The sequence below is a fragment of the Schistocerca cancellata genome, chromosome 2 (assembly GCF_023864275.1).
Source record: "Schistocerca cancellata isolate TAMUIC-IGC-003103 chromosome 2, iqSchCanc2.1, whole genome shotgun sequence".
Taxonomy (NCBI): domain Eukaryota; kingdom Metazoa; phylum Arthropoda; class Insecta; order Orthoptera; family Acrididae; genus Schistocerca; species Schistocerca cancellata.
Window position 1 is genome coordinate 1,090,439,654 of NC_064627.1, and position 13,190 is coordinate 1,090,452,843.

General features: G+C 36.6%; 1 protein-coding gene across 3 annotated transcripts in view; it reads left to right on the forward strand.

Annotated features, from left to right (window-relative positions):
• Positions 1-10,432: 10,432 nt before the first annotated feature.
• The window catches only part of LOC126163104 (mucin-6-like), a 92,336-nt gene continuing 89,578 nt past the window's right edge, over positions 10,433-13,190 (forward strand). For 2 of the 3 annotated variants that reach the window (XM_049920024.1, XM_049920025.1), the window contains exon 1: positions 10,433-10,712. In XM_049920024.1, coding sequence (XP_049775981.1) covers positions 10,572-10,712 — 141 coding nt within the window. In that variant the 5' untranslated portion in view covers positions 10,433-10,571. The remainder of the gene's footprint in view (positions 10,713-13,190) is intronic. The other variant, XM_049920026.1, reaches the window with a different exon arrangement.

The following is a 13,190-nucleotide window of genomic DNA, read 5'->3' on the forward strand; positions in this document are numbered from 1 at the left end:
TTCGAATGCGAATAATCGATAATGCGGTGACAGACTAACCCGGTTGCAGCTGTGGCAAATGTGGAAAAGCGGACCAAATGTATATAAAAGTTACATACATATTCCTTGCATTTTCTGCAGTTTATGTATGATGTTGTTCATAATATGTATCAATATATCCTTTGAATGCTTATTCATTAACTATATTTTCCGATTTTACCTTGTTCTTTTAGGTTTTATTGCGAGAAGTGCGATAAATATGGTACCTTCAAATATAGTGCAAACGTAAATATTAGACAATGCCGTACGTCCATTTGTCACCACAACAATTATACCGCACTCAAACTTTACGAGTTCCACAACTAACGAAATTATCACCCTTCAGCTAACCTAGGCCTCAGGCAACATTATAGAGAATTCCATAGAATAGATTTCCAGGGGGGGGGGGTCCCATTATTGTGCTCCTGGCAAAGTATGTGTTATGGTTCAATTTTGGTCGTTGTTATGTAAACAAAGAACTATATGTCAGTGTTATGCACGAACTGCATCTTCCTATACCTTGTCTAGTTTTTCAGAATCCGGGTTATGTTCATATGGCATTGCGATAAACAATGCTGAATGAGGAATTAGATTAATTTTCTTCCCGACAAGCATGCTTCCATGCATTGCTTAATTATACTTATTAATTTAAATTTGTGTGAAAATATTGTGTTATATTCATATATACTGCCTCATGTGCAACATGTGGTCTGTTCTTGTATTAGAAAATAGCAAATAAATAAACTGATAATTACATAGCCAGTGTGTATATTGTTGTGATCAAACAGTCTAATTTCAGCTGCTTCTGTAATTACAGAGACCCAACAGCTAGAAATATGGGCCAGATCCTCATCTGCTTAAAGGCTATCTTGCATTTACTCACTAAACAGTTCTCGGAAACTGCTGAGTTTCATTTTTTCATGCTCCAAGTGATGATCAACACAGCAATTGGCAGTAGTTAATAGATGAATAGGTCTAGACAATACTCACATCTCCAAATCATGAGACTGTTATAGATGTAGGTCACTGGTAATCACAGTTTATAATTTACAGTGAAATGTGTAACAAAACATTTGAAATAAATCACAAAGTTTCAGAGTGATATCGTATGTTTTAATGTATTAGACATTCACTCATAGTTCTTTTCCGTATACTGTATTACAAACATAGGGCCTAGTCTGCTAGCTACAATACGGTATGTGGTGATGGGTACCTTGTATGACATTTCTCTAAATTTTCTCAATAGTGTTCCACGTAAAAAACATGTTTGTCCAAGGTTTCCTCATTTGAGGTCATGAAGCATCTCCATAATACTTGCATGATGATTGAGCCTACCAGTAAGAAATCTAGAAGCCCACTTCTGAACTGCTTGGTTTCTTCCTTAAACTGGCCTGGTGGGGATCCCAAAAATTCAAGTGTTACTCCAGAATGAATTGCATCAGTGTTCAATACAGGTGGGTTTCTCTCAACTTGTGGTCTGAGTGACACACCCCTCATTCCCAGTCTTCCCAAATGTATTCATCTTCCCAGAGGAAGGAACTACGAGTACAGAAAGCTAGAAATAGTTTTTTTACTCAACTGTTGTTTCCTCTAATAGTTCATACAAACCATTTGTAGGTCATTTACGATTTTAAAACCCCCTTTTTATTCACCATTTCTTCCCACATTTTCAACCTTTTTCTTTTCTTCTCTTCTATTTTTCTTTTTTATTAACCACTACACATTTTATAATTTTTAGAGAGCACCATCAGCTGTTCATATAACTGTAAAGTTAAATATCTGTTTAATATGAACATTACTGTTATCCAGTACATGCATCTTTGAGTCCGAACATTATGATTAATTATAGGAGAGGAGGCTAATGAGATACTCTTTTACTTTATATTTATTTTGGATAATTTACTTTATATCATTCTCGATCACAATTTTAATTTATTTGTGGTCTTTGGTTTCAACCACTTATGTGGTCATCTTCAGACCCATTGGCAGTGGCTGTCTGTGGAGCAGAACTCCATATGGCAGTAAATCACTGTTTCAGAAGTAATTACATTTATTTAATGTCTGGGGTTTCCAAGTTTTCTGTCTGATGCCAGCAACCTGTTAGACTACAGAGTGTTAAATAAAGGAACATTCATGGAGATCAGCACCATCTATCACGGATAAAATTCTGATTTTGCACCAGAATGTAAATTTCTATTCTGAATCCCAAGCAGAGAAACAGTCTATGCAACTATTATGGCATTTAATTTCACAAATAATCCTAAATTCACACTTCTTATTAACACCAAATAAAATTAGGGGGTTAATATATTGACATGAGAGTGTAAAACTCAAGGACAATGAGGAGGCTTCTGTAAGATGCCAAACTATCACTTTTACTCAATAATCTTACTCATGTGGATAAAAAGTTCTCTCATAAGATTCCACATAAAATCCGAATAGAATCCCATGCTTTTGATTACTGCCTCCATCACTATTGTCAGGGGCCAAGTCTGACTGTCATAAAATTAATGAGGTTCACACTTATGCCCAGTGGACACAATGCAGTTGGCTAAATTACATAATGGAGAATGCATATGCTAAAGCAACACTCTCTGCATCCATAGGTCACATTTGTGCAAGCTGTCCAGCATAGCTTGCAGTGCCTTCACTTGTAATAGGTGGTGAACTATGTGAAGTTTTTCTCAGTAATTTTTCTTTCCGACATGCAAGCTTCCATGCATTGCTTAATTATACTAATTAATTTGAAACTGTGTGAAAATATTGTGTTATATTCATATATACTGCCTCATGTGGTCTGTTCTTGTATTAGATAATAGCAAATAAATAAACTGATAATTACATAGCCAGTGTGTATATTGTTGTGATCATACAGTCTAATTTCAGCTGCTTCCATAATTACAGACATCCAACAGCTAGAAATATGGGCCAGATCCTCATCTGCTTAAAGGCTATCTTGCATTTACTCACTAAACAGTTCTCAGAAACTGCTGATTTTCATTTTTTCATGCTTGAGGTGATGATCAACACAGCAATTAGCAGTAGTTTGTGTAGGCTGTCCCACATAACTGATACCATACTCACAAGGAATATTATAAATCTCTGGTACACTGAGCCTGCGAGTATGTTTGTCAGGTCACAACCTTTCTTTAATTTTCCCTGGTGACAGAAAGACTCCTCTGATTCCTTGCCTGTTTACACTCTAACTTACCCATTGCACCACAGAATGGAAGCCATGCTGTGTCATTGTCCTCATGACTTGGCTGATGATTTCTTCAACAGATTTGACCTAATTTCATATACAGAATGTGTGTTTGGAGGGAGGGGGGATTGTGAAAGAGTAACGGGAAGATGAGGGGGTATGGTCAAGGGTATAAGTAAAATAAATAGTGACTAAATGGTGGTGGCAAGGGGGCAGGGGGTGGTTTTGAGTCATAACAAATACAAAATCAGAAGAGATTATGTCACAGCTTTATGGGAAGGCTACGGACTACATGTCATAAGGCACAATCCCAATTTATACAGCAGTGTTCTATCTGAATTAATAGCAAATTTACTTCCAACTGGGAATTTGCATAGATAGCCAATACATATATTACATGCCTAATACTGCAAAGAATTCAAACATTATAAACAATATCATGCTTTGCTGAATATGCAAACACACACAACAATTCAATAATAATCATGAGGATAAAAAACATTGTTTGTACTATATATATACATCACAAGTGTAGAAGGAAAGATGCCTTCAGCTGATTCCAAAATCACAGAGCAGACTAGTATCACAAAGACCATCATACTACACCTAATGACTGCCAATACCAATCATTATAAGATGATATCCAAATTTACCTATTTGTGTTGACATTGATAGCCATCAAAACATATAGAGGATATTTTCTGGAATGTAGTTCCACAATCAAACAAAGATATTCCTCTCTTCTGCTCTTACTTTGTACACCTCCATGCCCCAACCCTCCTCTTCCACTGACCCTTTAATCCATGTTCTGCTTACATCTTTCCTTGATCATGAATGCTCTCTTTACCATGTGCAATTCACCCCCCCCCCCCCTGTCCCAATGATGACCCATGCCTCAAGTGATGCAAATGTATTACTGACTGCCACTCACCCTATGGTCAGGGCAGATCCACCACATCAGATACACTAGAAGGTGCCTCAACAGCAGAGCCTATGGTGAAACAAATGATACCTGAGCTGTTACAAGCAATGCACCAGTTTCTCCGCCACGATTACACCTGAGTGCAGCAGCCTGAAGACAGCTGACCGTAGTTAAAAGCACCTTCAGCCAATCACGAACTGCAGCCAGCTCCTATTGTGTCCAGCACACACCCTATCCATCCTACCATTTCTAACTTAAGAATTAAACTTTGAAAATAAACAAAAAAAGCTAAATATGTGACTTACTACTGTTTGACAGAGGCTGATGGCTTCTCCCCACTCGAATAACATTATATTAAATATATGGTGTGTTCTTAACTAAGTGCTGAAATAATTTAATAACCTGTTTATGCATTTTAAATAAATTTCACCTTCAACTTATTATGTGTATGCGCAATACCTAATAGACTTACAGTAAGCCTCTATTGCCTATTTCAAGTTTATTAATACCAGAGATTGCTGGTTCTCATTTACATAAGCTGAGATTAATTTGGAAGCCTCTCACCACATCCCCCTTGTCCCTTCCCTTCCCTCCGTCTCTTTCCCGTACCACCTGTATTAATACTGTACTTTTGTTCCAATGTGATCTTTGCACTCTCAATTGTGATTATTAGTTTTCCTAAAGGAATAAAAAATCATTTAGCATGATGTACTGTTTTTATGGTTTTCCAGTTGATTTTTGTTAATTATCTGTCAAAATATGACAAATGAACTCAGCACTTCTACAACCAAGTCAATTAATGGTATGTTATAACAGCTAATTATGTGATTGCAGAATGCTGTGAGTTGAGAACTCCAAAGTTATGATAGATAACACTCGGCATGATACTCTGAAGTACAGTTTTTTTCTCTGGTATGTTAACTTATTTGCCTATCAATCTAAGTACGCTTAATGTGTCATACATATTTTGTGATGTTTCTGGACAGATATTCTGATGATGGGCAATGTCTGAAATGCATTCCTAATTAGTCATAAAAAGTGGCTAAAACATATACTGTTGTTTGCTTAACATTTTCTGGTGATTTACCCATAATTATCTAATCCTTGCACACTATTTCCTTTTGCATTTATTTTAAAAATAAAAGTAACTTCCTATACAGATATAATGGTACACTGTGCATGGAAATTCAATCTTTATTTTTTGTTTCATGGTCCTGCTAGTGTTTCAGCTTGTATTTATTTTTAATTGAATTATTATAAATTTTTTGTTTTCAGTGTGTTCACTTAAATTATGAATAATTTAAAAGTACATAAAACATTAATCATACTGAAATACTAAGAAGCACTTCCAGAATTTCTGTAGAATGGGTTAACACAATTATTCCGATCACTTTACAGAATACTATCGAAACAATCATTTTAACTCTTTCATCTTACAATTTATTACTGTAATTGGTGGGATGAATTTGTATAAGATACATTACTTCTTGAAAAGCTGCTGGCAACCAAAACTTTTTTATTGAAAACGCATGTACAATATTATGCAAGTGTTTATTTAGGCAAATAGTAATATTATTTAAATAAACTGAAAGTTCGTTGTTTCTGTACACTGCAAGATTTTGAAATATTTTCCAATTAATTCACAAAATTTAATTCCTTTATGCAATTTTCAAGTGCATCTTTACTTCAATGATACTTACTCTTTACTTTCACTTGCCTCTTTTTTTCCATCATCTCAGTTAACTACCTTCATTTCTTTCTTTTACAGATGTCTGCCAAGTCATCAGGTGTAGCCTATCTAACCCATAACCAGTGTGGTGGGGTAATACGGATGCCAGGGAATTTTGTTTATATTTAGATTGAATGCTTGTAAAATTGTAGTGCTGTAGGTCTGCATACTTTACACTCTGAACTGTAAAACCAAGTGGTTTTGTTCAGAGCAGGTAAGTTTGGGGCCAGACTGACCCCACCATACTGCTTGTGGGATTTCTCTAGTGAATTGTTTCCTGTTCCTATAGATTGAAACGATGTTATATTCTCGTAAAGAAATGAAAATAAGTGCTCAACTCGATGAATGGCTACAGTCTATCCTTGACTAAGTACAGCTACACACACACTGATTAACCAGAACCTTTTGACCATCTACCTAATAGTATATCTATCTTCATCACAGTTAACAGTGGCGATGCGTTTTTTCACTGAATCAACGAAGCCTTGATAGGTCGCTGGAGGAAGTTGGCACCACATCTGTGCACACAAGTCCCCTAATTCTTGTAAATTCTGGGGAGTGAGCTCTGATGCCAAGTTCAAGTTCAATCACATGCCAGTCTGTGTGATGGGCAAAATCAAGTATGTCTGTATGATCACCCTGTTTGAACGAGTTCTTAAATGCAAAATTTAGGACTTCTGCCTTCCTTTTGTCCTCTTCTACAGAAAGTAACCAGTTACAATGCCAAGTCGGGCCTTTATCCGGATCATATAGCAACCATGACAGTAATTCAGAGTTAGGTGACGAAGAAGAAAATGAAAACGACGTAGAAAATGAAGAGGTGTTGGAAGAGGTCATATTTTGATCTTGCACTTACCAGGCATTGGTCCTGCATAGGTCTCCAAAATTCTTGTTCTGAATGCAGCATCTGGTCATTCCATGTGATGGGTAATATTTTTGGAGAAATTCTTAGGGCAATTAATGATTTTTTCTTCTTTTTGTGAATCCATCAGAGGTGGGATATAGGACTGCAGCTGGCTTCAAATTCTTGTCAAAAACCTTGTACCAAACAGATTTTTTACATTTTATAAATCTTTTACTATATGCAACTAGTTTTGGCATCCCATTAATCTTAGGGCTTTACATAAACCACCAGAAAAATATCACATAGTTGGTCTGCATTATGCAGGTGCCACCAGTTTTTTTACTAGATTCCACGGACTTCTTCAGACTGACGTGGACACCTCAGTCATAAGACAACTAGTTATATTTCTACAATTATATGCATGGTATCCATTCTTTCAGACAACTGAAAGAACAGTCACCATGCATACAATTGTATCTATACATAGCCTAGCTTGGCATTGGGGATCTTTCTTCAGTTCAGATGCACTCATACACTAAGAGCCATTTGCAGGAATATCTCATGGATACAGCGAGTGAGATGGACTGCTGTAGTGAGGGTACTACTGCAGTAGTAGTGACATATGGAATTTTGGGTCAGATGGGAGACTTGCTGAGGTAATCCACATAATCGTGATGGGCACTGTGTCTGGGTAGTGAAGTAGTCAGTGCAACTGCCTTGAGAGCAGGAGAGACGGGTTCAAATTCCGATTCAGTAAAAATTTTCTTGTGTCACCATTGATATAGGTCAAAACAGCAAGAAAGCATTTAATAAAATTATCATAATACTTTTATGTCAGAGGCATCCACATGGAACTGAAGGAGACATTCACAGAATCTAATAGAAAACTGCTGGGACCTGCACAATGCAGACCAACTGTGTAGACATGTTTATCTGATGGTTTGCATACAGCCTTAAGATGGCCGCCATTGGGTCACCAAAACTACATGCATGTAATAATGGATTGATCGTAGAAAAACAGCTGTTTGATACACAAGGTTTTTCACAAGAACAAATGAAAGAATTCTGAGAAACCAGGCTATTTCTCCAACAGAAAATACCTGATTGGTGATATGTGTCATGCAATTTAAGGCATCTTGAGATTATTCAGCTTTAGTGAAGTAAAAAATGTATTTACAATGATGCCTACATAAGTTTATCTTGTTGTCCATCTTTCCTATAACCTTTGCAAGCTTTATAATAAAATTTATATGAAAAGTTTTCTGTGCATGTTTACTTATCCTGTAACTACAGCTAATTGATGCATGACATAGTGCTATTGTGATGGGTTTACTCATATGTTGATTCAGCTGACAGGTTTGGTTCTTAAGGTTTCAAGAAAATATAACATTTCCATATATTATGCACAAGTCAGAACCATTTCAATGTAAACATTTAAATTATGGTGAGGAGTATATGATTTTTAACATGCTTCACAAGTTTGATTTTAATTGCTTTAACCAAAGAAAACTAGTTTGAACCTCTTGCACAGCCCACTTTTGTACATTATCCCTTAAATGTCACAAAGTTGCCAGCAGCCATGGCAGACGGCTCTACTGTGGCTGGTGTTGGTCTCACAGCACTTACCATGTTAGGTAATTACCAGACATTAACTGAATTATTGGGCAAAAACATCCCATTAAAGGAAAATTCCTGACAGACATTAGAATTTTGGCTGCACTTTTTAAACAAGACTTCTAGATGCATATACTAAATGCTCAAGGTCCCGAAAAGCTGTTAACACCGACTGCAGTATTGTCACTAAAAGCCACACACCCTATGCCATATGCCTGGTGACAAAACATCCATCACCAAGAATGTCATAACCAACATGTTAAATATACAAAATTAGACCAAGAAAGTCAGCAAAATAGATTCTTGGGGACTGTTTTAATATGAAAAATAATAACTGGAACTGAATAAACAATTTTCAGCTTGTCCAAGCAAATTTTGCTTTTTGACTTCATTCAGTTGTCAACTGGAAAACATTTGTACTGTAGGATTCTGGTGAATACTCATACTTTACCTGTGAAAAATAGCAAAACCATTTGGAATGACTATGTACATAGTCCAGTTAATGTTATAGTTTAATAGATATTTCAGTTACATTTTGTTAACTATATGCAATAGGATAAATAAGTCAAAAGAAACACACAAACAGTGACATTTTCTTTATTAAGTACACTCGGATTTCCACATGACCCTGAGGTACCGAGTATGAGGCGTTACTCATTTTTTTTTACATGGCGAGTTTCCCCAGTAGGCCTATAAAACATGGTACACAAACATGCACACACAACTGTAGGACAGATAAATTTAATTCTTAGAGTATGTGTGATCAAAGCCAACATGTAAACTCAACACTTCACTGTCAGGTTGCACCAAAGCACTAGCAACATTTGACTTTTCAGCCAGGGTTGGTTTACCAGACACTTTTTGGATTGAAGTTCTGTTTGTTAGATGTTCGTTGAACTGGCACCTTCTCATTGCTGGCACAGTGTTGACCTTCTTTCTTGGAGCGAGAGTTAACAAGTGACAGCAAATTCTTCCCACAGCTTCAGAATTTGTATTTCTAAATTGTTCCTTTTGCTAAGAGAAATCTGTTACACATGAAACTGGATTCCAATCTGGCTTCCATGCATTGAGCGATATGGAAAAAAAACAAGTTTCTACACAATTTATGGACAGTAAAAATAAGGTTTATTAATTACCCATAGTGGATTACAATGATTGTGACTTTAATGTCTTCTAAGACTAGGCCGTTAATACAAATAATCCTTTCATGTGAACTTAAAGAAACTTAGCTGTAGAACATTGCACCAGATTACTGAATGCACAAAGAACGAAATTCTGTAGTTTGACCAGAAACATTTCTACTATTGAATAGTAAAACCTTATTATTATGCGGTGTTTCTTACCGTCCATTGACTGGAATACAATCTTTTCATCTGCAGCTCGAACCATGTGCTTTTTCTCGACATGTGCTCTCAAACTAGCCAATGTATTGAAGGAATAGCTGCAGTCGTCTTGTAGACACTTAATCTTACCTTTGTATTTGGATCTACATCATGCAATTTCCTGATGTGAGGGTATAAAGTTTTTCGAAGCTGAAATGCTTTATCGCACATAAAACACGTGTTGGAATCTGCCGTTATAAACATAGGCCTAGAACACACAACAGTGAAGTACTATAATGAGTTAGCCACACAATGCATCGACCGACGAATGGCCTCGTTTAAAGAAAGCGCGTTTCAGAAAGTAGTAACAATCAGGATTGACTGGTTTGGGAGACGACGTCATGGCACGACATGGGCAATCAGCAAAGCCGATTCCTCGGCGTCCCCGGGGCTAGACACAAGTTGTGTACTTCAATTGGATCAGGTAACTTCTGTGAAGTACGTCACTTCCCGTGTTTCGCTATCGTCAGAGACAGGGCATGATGAACAGTGACGAACGCTTTCGAAGAACAAATAGGTTGATTCCAGTTGCTGAGAAAATTACATCTATGAATAAAATTTTGAACAGCTTGATTTATTACGTAATACAAACTGATGAAACATTCGAGTAAGAAAATGTCGCTTATAATTTGGTCCATAGTACCTGAACCAGCCTGAACTCTGGATGCCTTCCGTCTCTAATCTTTGTATTACCTGCGATATCTCTATAACATGATGTTGATGTCTTTGACTATCGGTTCAAAAATATCAACAATTCGTGTTTGTATACAGCTGGCGCGCGATGTAGTGAGTGTGGTATTTGTTGTCATCAATTAGTGGTATCCTAGATCGTTTCATAGGAAAATAGTAAATTATTTAAGATGGGTGAATCTGTGAAAGAGCTGCTACAATTTTTGTGCAGACTTTGTGCGCGGACCGATAAGTCATGTGTTGATGTTTTCAGCAAGGATGGCAGTAGGCATTTCATTCAAAAGAAGATTCGGCTTTGCCTTCCAGTTATTGTAAGTTGTGGATGGCCTGCAATATACAACATATTCATACATCTTGTTCTTTTTATCTCGTTAGTTGATAACTTCACATTATCGTTAGTGGTCACTTTACTGCTACCAGTCGTACTTCTGCATGATTACTCTGCAGTTCAGAATTAAGTGCCTGCCCGCAGCAGAATAAGTAATTTTGGAACTAAAGCAGGTAAGAGTGTACGGAAGAGTGCGTAATTAGGTGAAGGAGGCATCATCACATTTATGAAGTTTGGTGTGACAGCAGTACCTCGTTTATCTTTCATATCAGTGCAGTTTTTACCAACACGAAATAAGATACTATTGCGAGCCAGTGACTTAGAGGTGCAGCACTTTATTTTTACTGTAGTAGTCTATCTTTTTTGACCACATGTTGCAGAAAACGTGTGCAGCAAAGACATGCAAGTGCGATATTTAATTATGAGTGTAAAACATTTTTGGATTTATATCCACCTCAGTCGCGCAGCTACGGAGGCGGATGTGTTCCTTGGGTATTTGCACGATACATCGGATGCAGATATTAGTTACGTAATAGAACGAGTTATCTGGGAAAAAACCAAGTTAATTTTAGGGTTAGAACAATACTTTTTAGATTAGCTGATTCAGGTGTGTACGGTGTAATTTTTTTGCCTTTACTTTGATTTGAACGTGTGCCATTGCTGAAGTTATCAGTGAGGATACGCCACGATACTTGGTTTGCATTGTGTGGAATGGGCAGTTTAATTGATGGTATGTCATTTTGCCCAAAAGCCAAATTCTAACCCTATTTGTCTCTTCTAACTGTAGAAGGTGGTAGATGGGGTTTCATGACTTTTAAATCAGTAAGTTGACATGTTGTGCATATTTTCAGTCACTAATCTTGTATGGAGTAAAGTTCTCATCTTCAAGAGAGAAAAGTTCTTACAGCTAAAAAACTTGTTGTATGAATAATATGTGGTGCTGAACCACAATCATCCTGTAGACATCTGTTTAAGAAGTTGGGCATTATGAATACTGCTTCATAGTATATTTATTCTCTCATGGAGTTTGTTGTAAATAATCAGCTACAGTTCAGAAGAAACAATAATGTATGTCATTACAATCAGAAGGAAAAATTCATTACTGCACATTAAGGTTTTATTAGCACAAAAAGAGGTGCATGGCACTGCAGCAAAAATTTTTGATCACTGTGGTCTGACAGACAGCAAAGTGAAATTTGAAAACAAGCTGAAAAAGTTTCTCCTTGGCAACTCTTTATTCCACAGAAGAATTTCTGTTATAGTAATGTATAAAAAGTGGTGGGTAGTAATTACTAACTCTCACCTGAAATAACAAAAGTTCAGCATGTAACAATATTTAGAAATTAATTTCCAATGTGAATGCAAAATGATTCGTTCCACATCATTACGATTATCATGCAAAATGATTCATGGAACTTGAAACTAAACTGGCTGTTGATTACTTCTCAGCAGCTCATGGTCTCTTAAGTACTGTGTAATTTGTTGCTTCTGTAATCTCTTAAATACTTTGGAGAACATTGGGAAGAGTAATATGGGTCAATAATTTTTCAGCCATGAGACTGCTAAACATTTATGAACATATAATTATTTATTTTGAATATGCAACAGGGGTTGAGGATAATTTGAGGGTAACAGAAAAGTCTTCAGATCTGTAACTATGCATTTTCAGTTAAGTGTGTACCTGTACTCTGGTGGAATATGATAGATGGAAATCCTGAGGAAATGCTTTGACATGAATGAAGTTTTAGTTACACATGTAGATTCTATTCAGTGTGCAAGCATAAGAGACATCAACTGTATTGTGTTGTAAACAGATCCTCTCGTAGCTACAATGCATTCACAGAAGGTCAGTGGTTTTTGCTAGTAACACATACCTGACCAGATGTCATCCCATCATATCGGACATAGTTCTGGCATTTGTGCTGACCATATGAGTTGACAGACATCTTAGAGTTTGTGTTGAGTTAAACAGGATGTTTGTGCTTAGATATAGCCCTTCTCGAAGAGCACAACTCAGATAACAAAATAAAGACAATATGGGCTATAGTAAGGAAGGGACTGTTAGAATCAAAGATGAAGAAGAGCACACAGCATTAAGAATAAATGATACATGTGTAACAGATGTGTGCAGTGTCGCTGAACTTTTCAGTAAGCACTTCATAACCGTTATTGAAAAGCTGGTTTGTCAAGTTCAGTAGATGCTGGGCATGTGTCTCAGACCAGTCACTACAAATAACTACAATGATATGAGTGTGACCCTCATAACACCAGTAGAAGTAATGTCCACCATAAAATTGTTAAAATAAAAAAAAAAAATCTATGATAATATATCAGCAAAGTTGATTAAACAGTGCACCTCTGAGATTAGTAACATTTTAAGTTATTTATGTAACTAATCTCTTACCAGTGGAACATTTTGAGAATGTTTGAAATATGCTGAAGTTAAGCCTTTGCGTAAGAA